Source organism: Ammospiza caudacuta, chromosome Z (assembly GCF_027887145.1).
Source record: "Ammospiza caudacuta isolate bAmmCau1 chromosome Z, bAmmCau1.pri, whole genome shotgun sequence".
Lineage (NCBI taxonomy): Eukaryota > Metazoa > Chordata > Aves > Passeriformes > Passerellidae > Ammospiza > Ammospiza caudacuta.
In genome coordinates this window covers 48,278,634-48,303,798 of record NC_080632.1, presented here as the reverse complement: position 1 = coordinate 48,303,798, position 25,165 = coordinate 48,278,634, and the positions used below count along the sequence as shown (strand labels likewise).

The window sequence follows — 25,165 nt, the reverse complement described above, 5'->3', positions numbered from 1 at the left end:
AATCACAGTAGATAAGCTGAGTCAGTAATTTTGCTTTCTATGCACACATATAACGATCATACTACCGACTTTTAAAAAGTAAATAAATAATTAGACACAAACAGAACATTTTAACTCATCAGCATCCTGCCTGACCACCACTAGTTCCTACCAGCTTCATTTAATACACTGTCACAAGACAAGCCTACTGGTCAAGAGGCACAACCAGAAGAAACATCCTCGCAGGAAAAGGAAGCAGCCAGCAAGACCCTGCCAGAGCAGAGTGTTGGCCGGTGGAGTTTCCCCTGGCTGCTGATGCTCATAAAGACGTCAGTCACACCAAGTAAGCCAACTTGCAAGCTATAAACGCAGCACTGAGCTAGTGCGAGCAAACAGTTGCGGGCCGGAACATCTCAAGCTATAACAAAAAGCACAACTGATGATCATAGAGAAAGAAAAAAAACCACCAAAACCAGTCCATAAGCCCGGCACCCCAGGGTACCACAGGCCTCCCGCCTCGTGTCCTGGGCGGGCACAGTCCGCACCGCCACAGGAGCTGGGCCGAGCCGCCGCCTCACCTTCACTGCGGCGCCCGCCGGGCCGCGACCGCCACCGCTAGGCCCGCGGCCACCCTCCGGCCCGGCCTTGTTTACAGCCAGGGCCGCCATGTCGGGGAGGGCGGGGCGGAGCGGAGCGGCCCCGCAGGAAGGAGCGGCGAGCTGCCGACACCTCAGGCACCACCCTGGCGGGCGCAGGCGCCGCTCTGCAGAACTGCAAAACTAGTGATAAAAAACTACGACTCCCAGCGTGCCCCACAGGGGCACTGGCCGGCGGAGGAGGCAGCCGTGCCGCACGCGGACCGCCCAGGGAACCCTGGGGGCTGTAGTCCCCTCCGCCGCGCTGCAGCCTGGGACGGCCGTGCTTGCCACCGCCGCAGTGTGCGTGGCGCCTTCCGCTCCGCCGGCCATCCTGCGGGGTGAAGGCCATGGACGTCAACCAGCCCAAGCAGGAGCATTTGCTGGCTCTGAAAGGTACCAACAGCGCGGCCAACACCGGTTGCCGCCCTCCCGGCCCCGATTCAGTGGTGAAACTGCGTGTCTGATCCGCAGCCGAGGGTGGTTCTCCCCCCGGTTTAGAAGGAGGTGGAGCGGGGAGCGGCCCGGCGCTCAGGGGCCGCGGTGCTCGATGCCCGAGGGTACAAGGCAGCGCTGAGGGCTGCTCTGCCGTGCCCGAAAGCATAAAGGAGCGCTGAGGGGTGCTCTGCCGTGCGCGAGGGCACAAGGTAGCGCTCTACCGTGCTGCGCTCACCGCAGGGTGTGCACCTGGCGTGAGGGGCACAACGCGGCTGCCCGGCTGTGTCAGTGCTTTGCATAAAGCTTCAAAGAAAATGTTCAGCTATAATTTCCTTTCCAGTTCTCCTGCTGCCTCTTGTTTGTTTGTTTTTCAGTACGAGAGGACACAGTGTTAAACCGGGTCAGGGGAGGTTTAGGTTGTGCGTTAGGAGGGCTTCCTTTGCAGGAAGGGTGATCAGACACCGGCATGGGCTGCCCAGGGACGTAGTGGAGTCACCGTCCTGGAAAGTATTTAAGGAACGTGGACGTGGCACTTGATGCCGTGGTCTATTTGACAAGGTGGTGTTCGGTTTTACGCTGATTCTATGATCTCAGACGTCTTTTCCAGCACAGTTGGTTCTCTTAGGATGGCTATTGCCCTTTTCACTTCATGCTTAATGTGCAATTACGAGGCTTACCTCCTTGATTCAGGGATCACAGAGTGAAAATACAATTGTGTAGGTCACTTGCATGCCTCCAAAATTAATGTAGATATCAAGAGAGCCCTGTGAAGAATTTGATCATTTCTGAATCATAAATGCTGCTAGTTATGTACATGTAATGGAGAGCTGTTAGAATCTCACCTCTGCAAGCGTTCTAGATCAGTGAGACTGTCCAGGTGGATAAAGTAGTGCAGGTATGAGTGATTTCAGAGACCATCTTCTCGTTTTAAAACTCTCCTGGACAAAGTTTTTAATGATGTCTCCATGTGCTGGTAAAATCTGTTAACCATAAATCAAAGCCCAACAAGCTCTTTTCGTGTACATATACACACATGCAATAAGGGCAAAAAACATGAAAACGTGAAAGATCGGCAGCTCTCAAATGTGTTTTGGTAGTAATTAATTCAAAGTAAAAAGCTTTATGGTGGATCATTTTGCTTTTATAAGAAACCAATGCCATCCTTCGTTTTGTATTGAATTTAATCCAGGTTGTAGTTTTTGTAGAAGTGGGGAAAATATGGGGATTTATTTGCATTGTGACTGTATTAAATAAAATCTTCACAGTGGCAATCCTAGATTTTGTTATTTTAATATCATCTGTGTTACTGCTCTCCATTCGGGATTGTGAAATGATTGCAAAATTTTTGTGGGTGCACGGGGAAAGGGGGAGAAGGATAGGAAATAGGAGAGCAACACTGTGCATGTTTTATGTATGTTTCATAATAGTGTAGTTCTCCCTTCACCATGCTTCTGAATTTAATATCATCTTTGTATGGAAATATAAAGACTTTGACAACTTAATAAGTTGCTTATTAAGCAAAAGTCTAATAAATTAAGAAATTATCAGTTCCTTAAGAATTAAAGCTTAGTTGCGTGTAATGCTTGGAAGCTTTGAGGCTAAAAATGTGTAGTTCTGATACAAAATGAAAGCAGGCACCTTTAATTTGCCTAGAACACTTCCCTTTTAACTTTTCACCTTAAAAATTACTGTATCAGTTGGCACTATTTTGGGAAGGGTTTCTGTAACATATATGTTTTCTAGTTACTTTATGTGCCTCTGCTAAAAGTGCTGATATAGAGGAGTAAAACACTTTAAAAAATTGTCTGCTAAATTTGAGAAAATAGGCAGAAGTAATTGTGTGTCTTTTAGCATGCATCAAGACAATATGACCAGAATAGTGATGGATGGCAAGTATGAGAGATGGTGACAGTAAAATAGTTCTCTTGGAAAAGGACTGTTTTGAGTAAGCAGTGAGCACGTGGATAATGTTTAGTGTACTGAAGTTACACTGGTAATGATGGAATACAGCCAGTAATGTTCAGCCAAGATAAAATGGAATGTTCTGATATATATCTCATGTATTTTTACTACCTATTTCTTGAAAAATATCCTAGCAATGTTTGTCTTAATATGGTAGTATCTCATTGTTTTATAATACTTCTGCTTTAGGTCCTGTTTTCCACTGATCTATGCATCAAGGGGCAAGGAAATTCTTGTAAATAAGATGTTTCAGTCTAGATACAAGAATCAAAGAGACTGTTTTCCTAAGAATCACTGGATTCCTTCTGTTCAAGCATGGAAGTGGTCTTGCACTATCGACCACATCAGAGAGATCTAATAAAACTGCAGAAATTTGCAGAAGCAGCAGTGAAGGAGTTTCCCATTCGCCAGTTACCAAGATTTGCACCCTGGTTTCCAAATGATTTACACAGACTTCCCCTCAAACCAATAAAGCAGGCACCTGTTATTTCTTGTGAGGAAGTGGAAGAATTGAAACAGCTTTCTACACCTTCAGAATATGTTACAAGATCTCCTGATTATGACTGCACAAAAAATCTCCTTGAATTTCACTCTAGCACGAAACATGGTCCGACTTTAATCCAAGCACAGGCTGTTCACAGAGCAATTAACTTGGACTGTCAAGGAGACCCACCACCTAATGGAAAACAGAAATTGAAAAGGTCTTGGAGTGTCTCTCTCCCTAGAGCTAAACTCAGAGAGAAGATTCATCCTTTATCTCAAGAACTGCAGAATAATTTGGAAAGACTAAAGCTGCATGCATTTTGTAGAGCCAAGTGGACAATTGAACAGTCTCTTTGTAAAAACCAGAATTTGGAGGACATATGGGTAAAATTGAATAGACTCATTAAACAGAATGAATTGCCATCTTGCAATGCTACTATCCAAAGATCTGTGGGACAGATATGGATTTTCTGTGATATATTATACTGTGAATATGTTAGAAATATTCTCAGGGAAAAGCTGAGCCTTACAGATAAAATGAATTTACTTGTACATAAATATGGAATTATATTTAGTTTATAACTTCAGATGTAATTTAATAATAACATTACTGTCAGAAATACTAAAGTTTTTAAACACTTTAGAATGTATAGACATTAGAAAACTGATAAATTAACAGTAAGAATACTTATGTTACTTTGCTATGGTTTTCTAACTATAATGATGTATTTCTTTAACTTTGTTTTGCCTCAAGACTTATAGTTCTGTTACGATTAGTAAATTTCTCTTTGGCTTAGTACTTTGTTTTATAGCTTTTCTCTACCTTGGTGGTCTGAAGTAAAAATTCCAGACTATTGTGGCAAGCTATATCAGATAATAAAATTAATGCTTTCAATTAAGCAAAGTATGTCCTCTCTGCTTCATTGGAATTAGGAGAAGGAAAGATGTTTTTAAGTGTGTTGTAATAATTGCTATAATAGCTGTAACTGACATTAAGATTTTCAAGATCTGATTATCTCCTGAAAGTAGTCTGTGAAAATTTTTAATGATGGCATATCCCTCCCATGAAATACAAACTTTATGTGGGATATATGCACTGTCTTAGTAATGTTAGCTATATTTTCACAGAAGTATTAGTGATAGCTTCAGTGGAAGCTGTGGGCTGAAAAATAATGAACAACTTAGTAATTGCTGCTTTATGCCTTTGATAATTTCTTTTCCTGTTGTTTCTGTTCTTTTGTCTCTAATTATATTTGGGAATAAGAAAACACTAGCTTCCAGGTAAAAGTGAGGAAATTAAGAAATGAGACATCTATCTGAAACCTCTTTTTCTTTGAGAATTTGAATGCCTTTTATGGTCATAAAAAGCAGAGTTCAGGATGACTTTTTGTCTTCTAAAAGAATGAAGTGTTCCAAGGTCATGCCGTCCCTGCTCATTTGAAACTTTGGAGGGTCAGTAGAGAAGTTAAACTGGGATCAATATGACTGCAAGGTTATGCATTTGCACTCCTACTAATTCTAGATAGTTTTGATGTAGCTGGAGGTCAAGGTCTGTAGCATCTGGAAAAGGGGGAAAACAGCATTTGTAGATTATTAGATTGTCATTATTGCCGCTCACACCAAAGTGTGCATAAGCATAACAGGGATCTCTCTGTAAAAAAAAAAGTGAATCCCCCTCAAACTTAACATTCTTATAACACCCTTGTGTTGGATAATTATATTTTATTGTAGGCATTACAATTTTTAAGATAAAAATTTCTCCATTTGAGTCACTGACATGTATTTTCAAACTTTGACTGAATTTTAAGACATTTGTAGATGTCTTATATTTATGTTTGAGATGTTTGTGACATTTAATATGACTACTTAGCAAAACTGATGCAAAATGCTTTCTAGACTGCATTTTAACTGCAGTATAGCTGAGGGTTGTTATGAGTTTTAAAGCCTATATAGTCAATTTTTTTGCTGACAGTATATTTCTGAGCTCAGCATTATTCGTAACTAAACTTTGTGCATCAGCATTTTTGAAGATAAAATGAAATAAAATGCAGTGTGGTCTGAGTTCTATTTAATGTATTTTGTATCTAGGATCTTGGAAGAGATGATACATTTTCTAACAATAATTTAGTACTTCTAATAAATATGATAATATATCTATCATAGTTTGTTTTGACTTCATTCTGTGATATATTTATTTTCTGAAACATGACTTAACTTTTCCTTTAGAAACAGCAAATACTAGTTATACAGGCATAGTATGAATTTGAATAAAATTTGATAATGCCAGTAATACAGTCTCACTATGTTAATTTGATATACCGACAAAAGTGCTAAACAAACATTTTACTAAACAGAAGGAGAGATTGTTGTCACTGTAGGTGCCAGCTTTGTGCTGCTTTGGGTTGGCTCATATGTGAGCAATGGTAGATGCGCTGCTGCCTGTGAGCACCTCAGCTGGTAACTGAGGTCTTGTAAGAGTGAACACCATGTTTGATTGCTCTGCAGAACTACTGCAGTCTTGGTTAGCACCAGGATACAAGCTGAAATCCAGGCTCTCATTTCGTTCGCTTTGAGGAATGCTTAATTCATAAGCATGTGTAATTCAGTATCTTTTCTTTGTCATTTTCAATGTTGAATGTGGTTCACTGTTTACTCTATTTTATATATCTTGGGTTTTGTTTAATATACCTCGTGGTTCTAAGTCTTCAAAGGTCACCATAGCAAAGAGAATGTATTCTCTCTTTTTTCATGTGAAAAGTGAGAATTCTTTTTGTCAGTGCTAATTTGCATAGGTCTGCTGTATGGTAGCATAAGTTCTTGTGAACCAAGATGAGCCACTGTACCCAAATGTCTGACAAAGTAATTGAATACTTTCCACCACTGGGAACAGTGAATGCTAGATACAATAGCTGTACAAAAGTACAATAAAAATAAACCCACCATAACTGTGTCAGTGCAAAGGTATTGATTAACTTGTTGCAATCAAGAGAAATCCTTTTGGTTTATTTTTTAGTTTTAGTTGGTGTTACGTTTGTTAAGTTTCAAAGAAAAAAGCCCTAACGGTTTTTACATATTCAGAGTAACACAAGATTACAAATGCTCAATTTTGTTTTATATGAATGCCTTCATGATAAGCTATATGTAAGTTTAGGGCCTTTGGTAAATTTGAAGAGGGAGAAATTTTTTTAAGTAGTAGCACCTTAAATCTGTCATTTAAGTGAAAATAATGTAATTTTGAGTGTGAGTTAAAATAGCCTTTTAAAACACCACTTTCTGGAAGTAGCAGGTTTTTAATAGGAAAGTATTAATGATTTTGATTTTGTCAGTATCAATAAAATAGCTTTGTTATATTTTCATGAGGTTTTTGTGCTGGTTTTACTGGTTTGAGGTTAAAGTTTGTGACTTAGAGAAAAAGCAGTGGTATAAATAATGAGGGCTTTTAGTATTGTTACTCTACCTTGTGAAAGTGCTATAGATTGAGATGTAAATGCAATTTCTAATAGACTGGTGTTTGACTGAAAGGGTCCATATGAGTCGTCATGTCCCATTCTAGGGCAGCAAGGATCACAGGATAGGCACTTAAGCTGGAAAAGTCTACAAACAAATGAAATGGACACGCTTCTGAAGACCACAAAGCACTTAATGCTGTAGCAAGTGTAAGACCTCTAGCATATGAAATTGAAAGCAGTAGATGAGTAGGTTAGTTCACCAGGATAGAAAGCAAGAAGAAGCAATGACATTCTTGGATCTTAGAATAGCAGGGAGGTTTTTTTTGTATTGCGAAAGGCCATGTGATTCTTTTTGAATCTGAGACTTATTTGGTGGTAGTGATTTGTTGGGTGGTTTTTGTTTTTCTTGTGGAAGTTGAAAAACAAAATTAAAAATAGTTGTTTAATTGACCAATTTTTCTTTTTGTTTTTTTTTATTCTTGCAGTGATGAGGCTAACCAAACCTACCTTGTTCACTAATATTCCAGTGACTTGTGAAGAAAGAGATTTGCCAGGCAAGTCTTTTCTACTGACTGATTATTATGTGTGTTTTACATATAGTGTGACCATCTAACACTTGGAGGAGTCATGACCTCCCATAGACTCTTACTTGAAACAGCAATATACTTAATATTTGGTAATAGTTAAGGGAAAGTACCAAGGTGCATATAGCTCTTGACTTGTATCTCTGAAAGATTGGTGATGATACTCAAACCAACACATGACCTCAAAGTCTGAGCAATTGATATACACACTGAAATGCATTTTTGTGAGAGAAATGTGTAAGTGGAGAAAGCTTGGCATTACTATATATGTTTTTTTAATTTGGCAAAAAGGCCCTGATGGTTAGAACCAACACATGAATGTTCTGTGGAAAAACAATCTTGCAATAATCACCGGTTTTGAGGTGCATTATGCTTGGTGTGCTGTCATGAATTGGAAATGCCTGGGTTATCTCCCAGAAATAGTTGAAGTCTTGAAGTCAAGTATAAGAGAGTCATAGGAAAGATTCAAGAAGGAGGGTTGTGTAGAAATAAAAAAGCAAACGGGAAGAAAGTAAGTGAGGTTGATTACTTTTGTTATGTGATGTGGTTTAGATGGAATTTCTCTCAAAATTCAGTGTTAATTTGAGCAATGGATTGTGCACTTCAGTGTGTATATACTGAGTAAATTATTGGACACAAGTGTCTTGAAGTTAAGTTATAACTTACCAACAGGCTTATGGATATATGTTTCATCTCTAAACAAGTTTATTGTAAAAGAAATGTATCTAAAATAAACTACATCTGAGTAAGTGATTACGTGCCTAACTTAAATGTAGACAAAACTTTGCACTTAGCAAATATTTAATTAATAGGAACTTGATATTTTTACAGGTAATCTATTTAACCAGCTCATGAAAGATGACCCTTCTACTGTAAAGGGGGCTGAAACTTTGATGTTAGGAGAAATGCTGACTTTGCCTCAAAATTTTGGGTAAGAATAAATGATTCTAACTGTAATATGCAAGGTTTAGGATTAATTTGGTTTAGGATTCATACTTCTCTTTCTCTTTGAGTACCATTGTTTTGCAACAAGATGTTCAGTCATTTAAAAAATAATATGTGGCTCGATTTATAAATATATATGTATATTCTGCCTGATGTTTCTTGTCTGTAGCCTGACTGAACCTTATATGCATTGAAAGTTGAAAGAGATTTGCAACTGTGTGTGAATTTCTAAGATAATGCACTACTATAAATCATGTGTTATACTAACAGAGTTTACTACTGTGATTTTTGTGGGTACTGAAATCCATCTTCTTATTCCTGCTGGGCTTTTAGCTAGAAAAAATTTTGATTTGTTCTCTTTTAAAACTGTTTGTCTTAGAAGGATGATTTCAGAAGTATGGGTATGCAAATGCCAGTTGTCTTCTGCAGTTTGATCTGGCAAATGTGTATGTGTGTGAACTTAAAAATGTTTCAGTGAAATGTTCTGGTTTTTAATAACTGTTACTAAAAAAATCTTTTTTTTTTTTTTTTTTGCCTGAAATACAGAAATATATTTCTGGGAGAGACATTTAGTAGTTACATTAGTGTGCACAACGATAGCAATCAAGTTGTCAAGGACATACTTGTGAAGGTAAGTGAAGAAAAATCCACTTATAAAATATTTATAAAAAAATAAAACACAATTAATATATTCTCTGACAATATATTGTATGTTTAATGCTAATACATAGACTGTAGGAAATATATGTCCCTTTTTCCAATCTAGAAAATATACCTGGAAATTGGAAAGAGTAAGAATAGAATTATTGTAATAGAATTATAATTCTCTAATAATTGCATAAAAATAGCAATTATTATAGAATTCTTCAAAGATTAAAATGGAAAACTAGGATTGTGTGAAAAAATGGATTTATTACAGAATCATAGTGTTTAGGTTGGAAAAAAACCTCTGAGGTGACCAAGTGGAAGTGTTAACCCAGCATTGCCAAGTCCACTGCTAAACTGTGTCCCTAAGTTCCACATCTGCACAGTCCCCTGCAGAGATGGTGGCTCAGCCGCTTCCCTAGGCAGCCTGTTCAATGCTTGACAACCCTTTTCGTGAAGAAATTGTTTCTGCTATCCAATCTAAACCTCCCCTGGTGCAACTTGAGGCCATTTCCTCTTGCTCCAATTGTTTGTTACTTCTGAGAAGAGATCAGCTCACAACTGGCTATAGTCTTCTTTCATGTAGTTGCAGAGAGCAGTAAAGTCCCTTTCCTGAGCCTTTCTCGCCTGACTAAACACCCCCACCTCCATTGACCTTCTTTGGACATACACCCTTCTATTTAAAACTTCTCTGAACAATTGGTGTAGCAAAACTTCCACAGCTAAAAAATGGAGTTACATTCACTTGCCTTCACTTTCAATGAGATCTTCAATTCCCTGTGAAGCATACACTGATCTGTATATTATATTAATTATTTTCTAGAGAGTTGGGGTTTTGTGTTTACTGAAAAATAAAGCAGAGTAAAAATTACAGAAGTCATTGTGTAACTCTATGTAGAAATAGCAATTTTTAAGCTGTATGGTAAAGGACTGGACTATTTATATATAGCTTTTTTACAGCTTGTCTTTAGCTTTGTAAGTATCTCATAATATATGTCCCAGAAGGTGTCTGAGTCAAGAATATCACAGAATATTCTGAGTTGGAAGGTACTCATCCTTACACAAGGATGAGTAAGTCCAACTCTTAAGTCAGTAGCCCACACAAGGTTCGAACCTACAGCCTTGGTGTTGTTCTGACCAACTGAGCTCTTACAATATCTGTGAAAGCATGTAGGGTACACAATGCACAGTAAGACCTTGTACTTTATAACGTAAGTTACTTTTCTTTAACACAAGTTAAACAGATGTAGTTCTAACTTATGCTTTGTTTTTCCGTTCCCAGGCTGATCTTCAGACAAGTTCTCAGCGTTTGAATCTTTCAGCTTCTAGTGCTGCAGTGGCAGAACTTAAACCTGACTGTTGCATTGATGATGTGATCCATCATGAAGTAAAGGAGATAGGAACACACATGTAAAATTTTAACTTTTTCTATTAGTAAATGAGCTTAAATGAAACTGGAGTGTATGCATGCTATTCTGCTTTTGAAACAGCACAAGATTTAAAGTAACACAGCTTTTTTTTAAATTTGTTTTTTTCAGCTTAGTTTGTGCAGTAAGTTATACTACACAGACTGGAGAGAAGATGTACTTCAGAAAGTTCTTCAAATTTCAGGTATTTCGTGAAGTATTTTACTCTACTTTTAATAAGCGTGTGAGTCTAGAAGACACATTTTAAAACATTTGATACTTCATAAGCACTTTTATGTACCAAAAATCTGTTCCCTTTTCAAAGTGAACCATTAAGAGCCACTGCTTCAAACTTCACACAAACTGGTGTTTTCCAATTACCACACAGTTAAACATCTCAGAACTAATAAATATTGCATCTGATAACTTTTACTAATTTATTGAGAAAAAGATGTGCTCTTAAATAGTCCCTTTTTATAGCAGACAGTTCCATGACTATTTTTAAACAGAACAAGTATTGCTCATTCTGGCTTTGATACATCCAGTCATTGAGCTTGTATTGTAAAATTCTGGTTTTTCTTTTGGTGTGTGTAACCATATTAAACTGGAATTAAATAGTTTGGTTTTTAGAGGAATTTAAGGAAAGAAGTCTATTGTGTTATATCTGATACCGACAGAATTTAAACCTGTTCTTCCATCAGACAAGTATCAAGACTTGCAGTAAGAGTGACTGAGGAAAGGAAGAAACTAATCTGTGGGCTGGTTCTGGCAAGAAAGAGACTAATGTGTATTTCATGGATGTTTAATTTTTTAGAAAAATATATTGAGACTTGGATACTGGTGACTAATCTTCATGGGATGGAGGATTACATGACATGCTTGACTGAATACATTTTTAGATACTCTGACAGAGCATCTGCTAATGCAGGAGCAGCATATAGTTTCATCCTAAATCTGTTTCAGGGGAGGTTTGGGTTGGATACTAGGAGAAGGTTCTTCACCCGGAGGGCTATTGGACACCAGAACAGTCTGCCTAGGGAAGTGGTCACAGTGCAAAGCCTGACAGTTTTCATGAAGCATTTGGACAATGCTGTCAGGCATATATTCCTGGAGGTTGGACTTGATGTCCTTGTGGTTATCTTCTGACTCAGGATATTCTATGACACTATGGGGTAATTGCATTTCACTATTTTCTAGTATTTATCTAGATATTTCAGAAAAAAAATAATTTCAGTCTTTAGAAGGTTAAATTGCCATGTTTTAGAAAGAACAGTTGAGTGCTGTTAGTAGTCGTGGGCCTTGAAATGACAGGTATTGATTAATCAAAGGTATATCCTGACAATCCTAGGTTCCATATAAATTTTTGTGCTGCCCTCTCTCTGAAACTAGCATCTCTCGAGTTTCTTCATCTTTATTGAGGTTAATTTTCATCTTTGTGTGCTTTGTCATGCTTTCCATATAACATTACTTCCCTTTCCATTTCTCCATTCTTTTCCTTTGTTGAGTGTTCTGTTTCTCTGTCCCTGCTAGGCTTTCTATGATTGCCTACACATGCATGTGCAAGCTTCAGATCTCGTCTTTTCTCTGTTCCCTAATGTTCTTCTTGTCAGAACTTCATACAAGATTTGTTTCCTTTGGATTTTGTATGCAAACTTATTTGTGCAGATTTTTGGGGGTTCTGCATGCATGTTTAATTGCCATGGTTTTCAGCTGAACTCAGCACAGGAAACTGAATTGTCAGAACATTTGTAGCTAGCTTTCAAATGTGAAGCCCTCCTTTCAAAGATTGAAGCATAAGTATACATACACTTCCTTATAAATACTCTAATCCATTATGAGAAAAGCATTGCACTGAGAATTTTGGCTGTTAGTTTTTAAATTTGACATAGAGACGCCAGTAGGAAACCTGAGAATGAACAAAAAGGAGTTTTACAGAAAACTGAACTGTGTCTTTACAACAGAAATTCATGGCTGCTAGTGATTGAGATGTCAGTAGCTATTTTATAATAAAAAAATACTCTTTTACAGATTCTCACATTTTTCAGTTACATTTTCCAGCATCTTTTAAGCTGAACTGGTGTTACTTGGTTTGAATCAGCTTCTTTTTTAAACCAATATATGTAGTTTTATACTGATTGATAGTGCCGTTCTGTTCCAAAGCTTTCTCTAAGTAATTAACAGGATTATGTTTTCATGGAGAAGAAATGATTCCTTCTAGGATTGGGTGGTTTTGAACCTCACAATAATTTTTTGTATTTTACTGAAATGCCAATTGAAATTTACTGCAATAAATGGAAAGACTGTTTACCAGAAGAGAGAGAAAAAATTCAGCATGTTGGGAAATTTATAAGCTCACTGAAGAAATGTACTTGACAGAAAAAATCATCTTTCAACAAAGACCTAAATTAAATTTTTTATTCATTTTTTTGACTAGAGAAAGATAATTATGAATACTTGAAAGATTTGAACTTTATGCATTTTAAAATGATGAAATATCTGTGAAGACAACTTTTTGATCTTGAATTCTTCAGTGCTAAAAAATTTGTTGACAGCTTGGAACATTAGAGGTCTCTCAGGATGCAGTGATATGCAAACAAAAACAGTTTTCCTTTGTAATGGGAAACAAGTGTCTCCAGAAACAGAATTTAAATTTGGTTTCTTGCAAGTGTGATAGAAGATTATTTCTTTCAGTTACATCACTTTATATATGCTTCGTATTTGAATGTGTGAACTGCAGTAGCTTTATGCACAAAATTCAAGCATTAAGAACCAACACTTTATAATCATATTTTATATCATTGAGTTTTCGTCTTTTACTGATTGAATCTCATGAGATGAATATGATTTATTAATTTATATATTATTATTTTCTTTAATTTCTTGAAACCATTCAATTTTCAAGGCGGAAGTGAAGGCTAAGAAAGCTAAGCAAATGGATAGTTCTCTGCTTCATTTATTTTTAGAGAAGCCCTCAGTAACTTTTGTTACAAAACTCTGAAAGACTTGTAAATGTTAAATAGTTCTTGCTCACAGCTGAAAGCAAATGCAGGACCAAGGATGGATATAGTGTTATTTCAAACACACAGATCTACTTAGAGCACTGGATTTGGGCAGTTTTACAAGAGGTCAGTGCTTGGGTGGAGAATTACTTGTTTTCAGTATGAGGAGACTGCTTAGTAGGAAAGCAGTCAAGTGTGCATAAATAAGAAGCAGCTAGGATATACTCTTGAGTGATTCTGTCATATATGCACCTGCTATGTGTAAGATCAAAAAGAAAAATAACACTTTTTAGTAAGAGAACCTGGTACTTCAAAAGAGTCTGTGCCAAAGATGTCTGAAAAACCAATTGTCAATCTGTCTTTTTTTTCCATTTCATTCAGGTTCTTAAACCACTAGATGTGAAAACCAAATTCTACAATGCAGAGGTGAGAACTGTGTATATTCAGATTTGTTTAGGCATGCTGGGTTTGTTACTTAAATTAAATTCAAAGAGCTTTGTAAGTACACCTTTCTGAGAAAATTGATCAGTTCTAATGGAAAAACAGTCATAGATATATATTGCATAGTTTAAAAATAGATAGGCTTTTGATAAAGGGCAAAAGAGATGTCAGGATCTTAATGTAATTGACTAACAATTTTGCATGTATTCCAGTTTCTCGTGTACTCAAATACTTTCAGTTATTGCTTGTACGTTTTGGCCAATAGAGTACTTACTGTAAGAGAGATTAATTGTTCATAAAGGAGATGACAGTTTATCAGAGTGGGGAAAATTTAAATTTAAATTACTTAAATTTAGATCTTCCCTATGTAACTATGACCCTTCAGTTCAGTAATTTAAGTTTTGGGCTTGTGACAGTTACACAAAGTGCTTCTAAACTAAATGACCTTATATATGTCTTGCATATTTATTTGGACATACATACATGTCTGCCTTTGTCTCTTTATGGGAAGAATTTGGTATATATCTTTAGGCCACAGGTTTCAAACTGTACATTGACCAGGTGTGAGGTACCTGAGCAGGATTGGAGCATAAACACATAGCACTGGCTGAGCCCTTTATAGAGCTACTATTATCTGTAAGTGAGAATGTCTGGAAATTTCTTCTGCTGTGATTTAAGAAGAAAAACAATTCTAAGAAATGAAGTAATTTCTCTGGGAGCAAAATATATCTTTTATTTAGTGTGTGGATTATATTATTGTTTCAGCTGTAAAGTATGTGGTAGCGAAAAGGGGGACTGATATCTTAAATGGTCCTGTCTCTTTATACTTCATGTGTAAAGTTTGTGATGAAGCACTTCTCTAAGGTAATTCTGGGCAAACTTTTTACATAGATAATTTTTTTTTATGGTTTTCATAGTAGTTATACTGACCAGTCTTGATAAGGGTCTTATTTAACTCTTAATTAGCTACCAATTCTTCATGGTAAAAATCTATGAGAAGCTTTGCTCTTTGAGCTGGTGCATGTGGGTTTGGGTTTTGGAGGTTTTTTTGCGTTTTTTCTTTTCCACTATAGAATTTTTAAGAGGCTCTTTGATACCTTTTGTTCTTCTTGGTTATGAATTTATGCAACTCCCATTACCATCTTACCCATTCAATTTATTGAAAAAAAAATTAAAATTAATTTGGATGATATTAAATGAGCAATTTCCATTTGCCTAGCAAACTGGTATAGTAGCACTCCTGTCTAATTTCTGAAAGTATATAAAGTGACCATGGAATTCAATTAACTTCGAAATACCTAGAAATAAGTATGGTTAGCTGTTGTGTGTGATGCTACATTGCTGTGAAAGCACCACAAAATTTATCCTGACTATTGTCCTTGAGACCAGGGGAGAAAAAAATGGTACGTGTCAGTTATTAGTTAACTAAAGATCTCTAAAGGTTGACTAACCAGTTAAACTTATTTTATCATTAAGATTACGGATGTGATGCTGTCTATTCATAATGTCTGTTACTAAAATTTATTTCTATTAATAGACTAATGATAATCCATAATTTAATTTCTTCTAAGACAAGGAATGATGCTGAACCTTAATCTTCTTGCTTATTGCTTATATTGCAATAGCACCCAAATGAAGTTGATCACTGAAATTTATACACAGAACACATGCCCTGTTGCCCTAACCTGCTGCAATCCCGGGATTGAATTACTCTCTCACTGACTTTAATGTGCCTTGAAAAAAGGCACTATAAAAGGTTCTGTTCCTGCAGGCATGCACAGGGAGGTAGACAACAAAGTTTGCAATTGAAGTTGTGTTTTTGGATTGATGAATATTCTAAAAAGAGTTTTTCTTGATATTATGCCAAATTTTGTTATAACTTGCAACATAGTGGCTTTTCTAAGACACATTACCATATTATTTTTGAGACATTATATATGAGGATACTTAAAATTATCTGTAACGTGACAAGGACTGTTTTTCCATTTCATGTACAACCCATTGCATGGATTGAAATTCAGGACAAACTTTAAACTTACTCAAAAAACTAACTCTCTTTTTTTTTTGAGTCAGTTTATTCTACCATATCTTGTCTGTGACTTGTGTGCCTTAAGCTCTACTTTGGATTGGTTCTGAAGCAAAGCTAGTAAATCATGTAACCATATAAGTTATTAGAAATGTAGTTGTCATCTTTGTTTGCATCCATTTTTATTTGTTTCTGTCTTACTAATGCTATCTTGTTTAAATGGTGCAAAAAAATGCAGAAATGCATTTTGTTTGGAAGTTAGCCTCCTTTTTCTTTAACATTTAACCCTAATTTCTCTAATGTGTTCTTTTTTTTATTTTCCCATTAGAGTGACCTCAGTTCTGTGGTAATTTTTATTTATTTTTTTATAAATATGTATGCTTTTTTAATTGCTTAACTATCTCTGTGCTCGTTATTGACATTCTTTACAAACATAATGGAAAAGCAATGTTTGTTCTGCGTGTCATAAAGGGATGTGTTCTTGTCTTTATATGTGCAGATAATAATTTAAATGGTTAGCTCTTTCTTTAATACCCATTGTTGAAACTAGAACTTGATACCTCCAGATTCTTGTGGGGGTCCTCCAATAAAATACCTCAAGAAAATTTTATTATATATATATTATTTGAAAAAAGAATTTATTTCCTTCTAAAATGTTTCTGGTTTTGACCCATGGAGATGTAGGTTTCACTACAGCACTGCTTGTGTAAGCTGTGTGAAAACTTTTCACATCTGGTTGGAGACAGTGGGTTTGAGGAGAGAGCAGCAGTTGGATGGTCTTCCTTCCTTTGGCTAGTTGGAACTGCACTTCACAATTTTAACTGCATGTAACAGTTGATTGAGTTACTTAGTTACTTCTGCAGTATGATTTCACTTAAAGGCGTGCCTTGTACTAAAATAAACTGCATATTTTGACAAGTTTGTTGTTTTTTTTTTTAATATGTAATACTAAACCAAATTAGGAATAACACAAAACTAACTTGCTTTTTCATTATGCTGCTTGTTTTTTCTTTTCCCTTTCAAATTAGCTTTTTTAAACTTCTGCCTATGGTTGCTGTTTTGAAAACTACTAAAATTTGGGTAAATGGAAACTTTGAGCAATGGATTTATGGGATATAAATGGTATCAATTCAAGTGGCAGTCAGGCAGTAGTAGTAATGATTACTGAGAGCCATGTTTTCGTTCGGGTTATTTCCAGTTCCTACAAGCATGAAGTGTCTCTGTAACCTGTTGAGGTTGCACAGTTTTCATTACTGTATAGATGCTGCTTTGTATTTAATTTGTTTATAAGGCAATATAAAAAGTTACACAACCATTCTGTATTTCTCCTTCTAACACAATTTTTTGAGACTAAACATATTTTGGCTATTTTGTTACACTTTTATTTTGTAATTTACAAGCAGGACTCCATTTGTATAAAGAATAATTTATTTACACTGATCAAGAAGAAACTCTTAAGTTTTGTTCCACCTTCCCCACAAAATGCTTTCTTAAAATTTATCATAACGAAATACTCAAACTGCTTTAATTTGAATCTGTAGAATGAACTATTTTAGTTTATTTAGTTTATTCTTCTAGGTCCCTAATTTAGTGAAGGGACCTAGAAGAATCACTAAATCCAATGGCCTGAATCAGTGACTGTTGTAAATGCAAATTTGGTATCTCCCTTTTTTTAACTGGCACTTCTTTAATTATGGTTTTCACTTTTCTGGGGACTTGTATCTCTAATAGACTGAGTCTTCCATTATTATTCTATCCTGAGATTTTTAGACATGGAAAGTGACTTCACTAGTCTGCAATTCCACAAAAGAAGTGAGGCAAAAGCTTCTCTAGTGAGGCAAAAGCTTCTCTAAACTTCTGAAGTTTAACAGCTATAGACTGTTAAACTTGATCTTCAGAAGTTTAACAGTCTATAGCTTTCATTTTTGTACTAGAATTTGTTCTTCAATACCACCTTGAGGCATTAGCTTCAGATGTTCTGAAGGTAGAGCACCAGTTAAATTGTTGGATGCATATACATTGGTAACCTTTGGCATGATGCAGCTGAGTGAGAGAAGGGGCTGGATTTTGCATTTTAGCTAGAATGCTGGTATTTAATAATAAAAGCTCAGAGCATGTACCTGAACTGTTTTACTTCAGTTAAAGAAAAACACACACATTTACTTTAATTTTTTTATACAGCTTGATGCACTAGTGATCTGGCTTGGCATGTTCTTGTGCACTGCAATTCCTTACTATTTATTCCATTTTTTAAATAATTTGGATAAAAGCTTGAGTTGCTATTAAGTTGATGAAAGTCTTGGGAAGTGGTGATTTAATGCATTACAAATAAGCAATAGCTAGAACACAGCAAAATTATCCCACATCCATTGTTTGGCAAGATACCTGTTGACTAACACTTTTGCTCCTATTGTTACTGGGATTAGGTTTTTTCTTGCATTAATTGATTTGATTTGCAGGCATGAACTAAACATGTGTGACTTTTTTTAACAATAGGACTGCCTATTCTTTTTAGTAACACTAATCATATTTTCATGAACTGGAACTTTTGATTTTTTTCAGACAGATGAAGTCTTTCTGGAAGCTCAAATTCAGAATATCACTACCTCTCCAATGTTTATGGAGAAGGTTTCTTTAGAGCCATCTATGATGTACAATGTTGCAGAACTGAACACAGTTAACACAGCAGGGGAAAGGTATGCTTACATTCAGGAAATTTGATTTTGAAATGCTTCATATTAATATTTCAAGAGATACAAGTATTAGTCATTTGTCTATAATAGGAGGATTGTATGTCTTTGCTTGCATAAAAAGTTCAAAATCCTATCCTGTGTTCAACTGGAAAATTTGTTACTGTTTTCTTTGTATAGAAACTATTCTTAAAAATCTATCATTCTACTTAATAGAGAAGTATCATGTGTAATGCTCAAATAAATTGTAACAATGATGACATAACATGAAAACATACTATTATTTCAGTATCTCCTATGTAAAATTTAACTCAGATGTGGTTTTGACCTGACCTTTGTGTACATACTTAGCCTTACAGGACTCATCTGACTAATCCTTGCTTCCTGAACAGTAAACTGCTTATTGTTTTCAGTTGTTCTAATCATGATATATCAAGACACCACTCAGAGTGGATCAGTGGTACACTCTCATGTAGTCATAGAGTATAAAAATTTTTCCTGCTGGAATAAAATAAATTTAATTTCGTTAAACACCATAATAACTGACTACAGTGGATACAAGATCTTGTGAAGTTAACTTTGGCTGTTTGTGCCTTGCAGTTGCTTGGGTTTTTGGAGGTGATGGTTCAGTGCTTCTGCAGTAGGGGCTGAAGTGAAAATTCTGTCTTCTCCTTGCCTGTTGAAGGATTCACCTGCAGCATAATGAAGCTTTGTTTTACCAAGTGTTTGCATCCACTGTAATGGTTTTTCTCCTGAACAGGAATCTTAGTTTCATGACATTGAGATTTACTGTGAGGGAAAACAAATAGCAGAAGAAAAATGACCAGCATTTTTGTTTAAATGCTAAGATGGCATATAATTAATTATAATGTAGCAGAGAGAAGTTCTATGCTATTCCTCTCTCTGGCTGAGAAGAACAGGTAATTTGATTTCTCCATGGTCCTTGGTGCTACATATTTTCTAGAAATCTTTTCTGTTGTGAAAACAAAAAATATTCTATGTGTTTTACCATTATCAAACTATGCATACACAATAAAACTTGTGGGGGATGGGGGAAAAAAGTCGGGTTCTCAATCTTCAGACTATCTGTTTAAATTAAGACCTAATTTTTTTTTCATTTCAGTGAGTCCACGTTTGGTGCAAGGACTTACTTGCAACCTATGGATACACGTCAATACTTATACTGTCTAAAACCAAAGCAAGAATTTGCAGAGAAAGCTGGAGTAATAAAAGGTGTAACAGTGATTGGTAAATTAGACATTGTATGGAAAACTAATCTGGGTGAACGAGGAAGGCTACAAACTAGCCAGCTCCAAAGAATGGTAAGTTTAACTTAGGTATTAATTTTACTTGACATTTTTAAGGAAACTCAATGAACAGTTTTAGTAGTGACTTGGAAAAGGACAAGCTGCTTACTTTCTGAACCTCATTTTTTATTCACACTTTTCTATAGGTATTGAAGAGTTATTTCATGTATTTCTTCAGTGAAGTGTGAATAAGTTAATGGAGTGATAACTTTGTCAGAATCTAGTAACCAGTGTAGCAAATTACATTTGTTAGAGTAAAATTAACTGCTTGGATACCATTTGGCAACAGACTGACAAAAGAACCTCTTTAAATGTGCCACCTCTTGATATGGAAGTTGCTCCCACATTCATACAGATATTTTAGATTGGAGTTACATTTTTTTATGGATAATGTTATGTATCTTTCACATTCACAGTTTTTATTGAGTCTGTCCTATTCTAGTTGATTTATAAATTGTTCTTGAATTTTGACTTGTAATTACTATCTTGCTTAAGTCAGCTCCACAGTCATCTAATGCTTAAACCTGGTTTGCATCTTCTCACTTGAGGATGGTGAGAGAGATACAGAAGAGTAGTCAAAAAAACTTTGACAGTTGAATCTCAGTCTAAGTTTACAGTCTTTGCCCCAATCCCCAGCTGCTAATACATTGAGCAGTTCTGTGGGCAAGTCACACTGACTTGGAACTAGGCAAGCAAACTTAGATCCTGGAAATTCACAAGAAAGTCACTGAAAAGTAACTAAGTCACTGAAATGTGTCTTGATTTTTAATTGAGGTGTTGAATGTGTGTATAAACCCGTGAAATTAGAAACTGCCCTTTTCCTTAAACTTAGTTCCTCTTGTTACTTTGAAACTTGTTGCTTATTTTTAACAATAAATGGTTTCATTTTCATTTGATCTTTTCTCTCATTGCTTTTCCCTCCCTAAATCAATATTGTCTCACTCTGTTGTTGTCATTGTATTGCAATCTTCTATACCTTCTCAGTGATTTCTCATGGGCATCTCCTTGCCGCACTGACACCTTCTTCTTCACAGTACAGCCAACAAACTCCAACTCTGTCCTCAACCAGCTAACCCACTCTCATGTAGCACTCGTCTTCTTATTTATTTGGCACAGCTGTGGCCTATTAAGGGCAGGCCTGTTCCTAATCTTTGGTGATTAATACAGCTGCAACTCCTCAGGGGTGAGATTGCCTTCTGCATTATTCTCTTACATTCTGTCCCTCCACAACTCTGCCTCTCTTTTATTTGAACCTTTGAGAATTGCATGTGAAGCACACACTTCAACACTCCAGGATTAGTTTTGGTCATGCATAATTTTGTACCTTGTGATTAACAGAAAAATGCTATGTTGTGAACTTTGAACATCTGTCTTTAGAAAAGCAGCAGGTAGTTGGTTTTTTTCTCTTCTGAGTTGCAGTGTAACTCCCTCTTTTCTCCCCTCATTTTGTAAGTGCTATCAGATTATTTAATTTCTTGACCTCACCCTTAATCATTTTCCTCTTAATCCATTTGCCAGCACTATAACCATTGCATCCCACCCAGGCCCAGAATTTTACCTCTACTATTACCTATTTACCTAAGTGTCATGGTTTGGAATGGGAGGAAAATTTAGGGAACTGACCTAGTTACAGGTCAGATCAGGAATACAGAAATACTTTGAAACAAGTATCCACATACCATAATTTGTACGTTTGGTTGTTTTCTTCATTGGGTTTTTTGAGAGTGTTTTTTGTTTGTTTGTTTGAATGCAGCTTGGTGTTGGAATTCACAACTACAGTCTCTTTGGAGACAATGAACCAGGCAGGTGTCCACAACATGCCAAAAGGTGCTCCACATGCTCACAGGCATTCAATACAGGACCACACTAGAACCAGTCTGAAGTTAGAGAGCATCATTCTTGAGTAGCACAAGTGGGAAATTGTCTAGTTGATTCCATAACCTGAGCAATTACCTCAGTTCTGGATAAAACCTGTTACTCCTCTTGTTGTTACTTCAATGCTTTCGCCTCCAACTATGAGTTCTTGGAGGTGTCTCATTTTTGAGTTGCACAGATATGGTGTGGTATAGGTCTCATCTACTCTGATCCTGTTTTGACTTGGTCAGTTGATGCTAAGTTTATTCTCTAAAATACTGTTTTTGTTGTAGGTTTGTGTTTGTTGGTTTTTTTTTTCTTAATGTGTATCTGGTTAAAGAAGAGCCTAATGTTAATGGAAAACTACCTGTTGTTTATCATCATACGTATAATTGTTCCAGTCAATTCCTCCATTCACCTAATACAGTTGAATATATCTGCATTTTTCCAGTGCTGAATAATTACTTCTCTTTCCTGCAAGGTTCCAAGTGCATATTGCTTGACTAATCTAAGTCCCCATTGGTTTGACATCCCTTTGCTTACTCTAATGTCCAGTTTAATATTCTTTCTGAAATGTCATCTGTCATTAGTCAGTAGCAAACTTAATGTGACTAAAACCTGTTCCTAGCCTGTCAATCACTGACTTTCTGGACTGCTTTGGAAATATCTTTCAATCACACTGTAACTATAACTTTCACTACAACATTCCTTTATTAGCAGAATTGAAACATATACAATAACTAAGCCTCGGAAGGCAGGAGAGATTTTCCCCCTATTTTTCCCTCATTATCTATCATTTGTGGAGATTGAAAATCTAAACATGCTTTGTGATCTGCAGGCGACTATTTGAATCAGCCCTGGTTGGTACTAAGTTATTTACTATAAGTTTACTGGTAGACCATATGAGATGTGTTTAGCTCATGGATAATTGATAAGTGTTCATTTTGTGTGACTTTCTAACTGATGACAATTAATTATTTTGGCAGAGGCAGAGAGGACCGAAATAGCAGTTTCTCTTGTTTCTTAGGATGGAATAATGGTGGGTTTTCTTAGGATGGAATAGTGGGAATGTTTCTTAGGATGGAATGTAAGGAAGTTTTACTGGTGGTCTCTGCACAGATCTGCTATCTACCTAACAGAGGCCTTAGATTAAAACAGACATTCTCAGGAACTGTACACGGCTATTCAAATTTTAAGGATTTAAACTCTCCTGAAAATGTAATAATAAAGATCATCCTTATCTGATGAATTGTTAAACCTGTGAAGGTGTTCATCAGTTGGGGAACTGTTGTGATTTCCATACTAATCAAAAGCACAGTTGATCTTCTTTCTGCAGGTTTGTCTTACTCCATGCATCTTCTAGGAAATGAAAACTTCAGTAAAAACTTCAATTTCCCTATCCAATATCTGAGAATACACATTCTTGTTCCTTCCCAGGCTCCTGGTTACGGTGATGTAAGGCTTTCATTGGAGACAATACCAGATACTGTAAATTTGGAAGAACCTTTTGACATTACATGTAAAATAACAAACTGCAGGTAACAATGTCATGTGATTCTCTTAATTTTTCTTGAGTGGGTGAGTTGTGGCTGGTTTTGTTTTATGTTTCCATACTTCCTCCTGAAACTACTTAAACCTGGTCTTTACTATGATTTGTGGCAACACAAAACTACTTGAAACACAGAGACTAAAAAAAATTTCAAGTAAACAACTACAACTAAAAATCTTATATCATGATCTGTTAATATGGTACTGAAATGGGAGATAGGCCAAAATTCTGCAGAGAAATTCCATGCATCTGTTTGCAATATTATTTACGATTGTACCTCATACTTAAATCACAACTCATTTTAGGGTTGCAAGAATGACATTTAAATGAAGTAATTCTAAATAGACGTTGAGCCCAGAGACTAAAGCATGTATCTGTCCTGCAGCTACTTCTCATGAAAAGCTTGTAGTCCATCCAAGTATTGTGTTATCCAGTATTTCTAAACCCATAACAGGATGCTTGTGTCAAAGAGACCTGTCTGCAGCTGAATTACTGTGCATCACAATAAATACTGCTTGCCACCTTATAATTATTTATGAATCTTGATTAGTAGTAACATGAATAATAATCAACCTTTTAGATGTCTTCAGTCTTTGAATGCTTAAAAAAGCCCACAGGTTTATTCTTGTTTTTTTATTTCCTCTAGCAGTGAAAGGACTATGGATCTGGTTTTAGAAATGTGCAATACTAATTCCATCCACTGGTGTGGAGTTTCAGGAAGGCAACTTGGAAAGCTGCACCCAAGTTCATCCCTCCATCTTGCACTTACATTGTTGTCTTCAGTGCAGGGATTGCAGGTAAGTCATTAGTACAGTTTTGTTGTAAAATAGATGTTTTATAATGTTAACAGCTCTTTCTGATAACTCTTATAAATATTTTCCCCTTCCAGAGTGTCTCTGGCCTAAGACTTACAGACACATTTTTGAAGAGAACATACGAGTATGATGATATTGCACAAGTCTGTGTAGTTTCTTCAGAAATCAAGTAAAGCTGAGGGAAAACAAATCTGTAGTTTTACTGGGGTTTTTTTGACCAACTTCTTGATGTTTTTGCTGTCAACTGTTCTAAAATTAATCTAAACAAAATCAAATCCCTATATAGCTGTAAATGTGATAATGATTATTTTATTTCTCTGAGCATTTCTTCAGTGTTTTCAAATGTTTTAAAACATGCATATGCATTTTATCTACTAAAAATAAAACCTTTGAAAAAAGTGTAGTCCTAGCAAATTATATTGCATTTACATCATTGCAGGATGGTGGGGTGAGATTGATAAAAAAGACTAGGATTTTGTGCTTGTTTTTCTTATTTTAATTTTTTTAAAGTATTTAAACCCTTTTAAAATCATGGCTCTGACAAGACTACTTCAGTTCAAAAGAATTGACCTTTTACAGACAGGTTCCTGGAATCCAAATCCTAAAAAATGTAATATGGAGTACCTGGCATGGCAATGTGTTTGCATGGTACATGTATAGCCATAGGAAATAAATCCTGATAAAGGCATGGGCTGAGGGAATGCAGCTGACACTGTTAGAGGCACTTGGAGCTAGGAATTGGAGTATAAGCCAAAGACTGTGTTGGTTGTGGCTCACTCTTTGAAGAGGAAGCAATACAGCAAATCTGTCCCAATTATCTGCTGTCATGAGCAGAGTTGTGACTCCCTGCAATACAGGACATGTTATCAACAGGCATGTTATTTTCCAATTAGTAGGGAACTGAAAACTAAAATAGTAGAATTCAGGTATTTTTTGTTGTTAAAATAAGGTGGTGACA

General features: G+C 36.1%; 2 protein-coding genes across 5 annotated transcripts; both read left to right on the top strand.

Annotated features, from left to right (window-relative positions):
• The first annotated feature begins 921 nt into the window (after positions 1-921).
• Positions 922-24,610, top strand: TRAPPC13 (trafficking protein particle complex subunit 13). Of its 4 annotated transcripts, none has more exons than XM_058823326.1 (13): positions 922-1,010; positions 7,432-7,500; positions 8,362-8,461; positions 9,022-9,106; positions 10,403-10,530; positions 10,659-10,731; positions 13,907-13,951; positions 16,321-16,338; positions 18,555-18,688; positions 19,806-20,004; positions 23,281-23,381; positions 24,042-24,189; positions 24,282-24,610. In XM_058823326.1, the coding sequence occupies exons 1-13, from the start codon at positions 965-967 to the stop codon at positions 24,378-24,380; spliced, it is 1,245 nt and encodes a 414-aa protein (XP_058679309.1). In that variant the 5' UTR covers positions 922-964; the 3' UTR covers positions 24,381-24,610. The 4 variants fall into 4 exon arrangements, with proteins under 4 accessions (XP_058679309.1, XP_058679308.1, XP_058679311.1 ...); XM_058823325.1 differs by having other exon boundaries at positions 24,039-24,189; XM_058823328.1 differs by lacking the exon at positions 16,321-16,338.
• On the top strand, positions 938-5,648 carry SHLD3 (shieldin complex subunit 3). Its single transcript, XM_058823329.1, has 2 exons — positions 938-1,010; positions 3,204-5,648. The coding sequence occupies exon 2, from the start codon at positions 3,330-3,332 to the stop codon at positions 4,077-4,079; it is 750 nt and encodes a 249-aa protein (XP_058679312.1). The 5' UTR covers positions 938-1,010; positions 3,204-3,329; the 3' UTR covers positions 4,080-5,648.
• Positions 24,611-25,165: the final 555 nt, after the last annotated feature.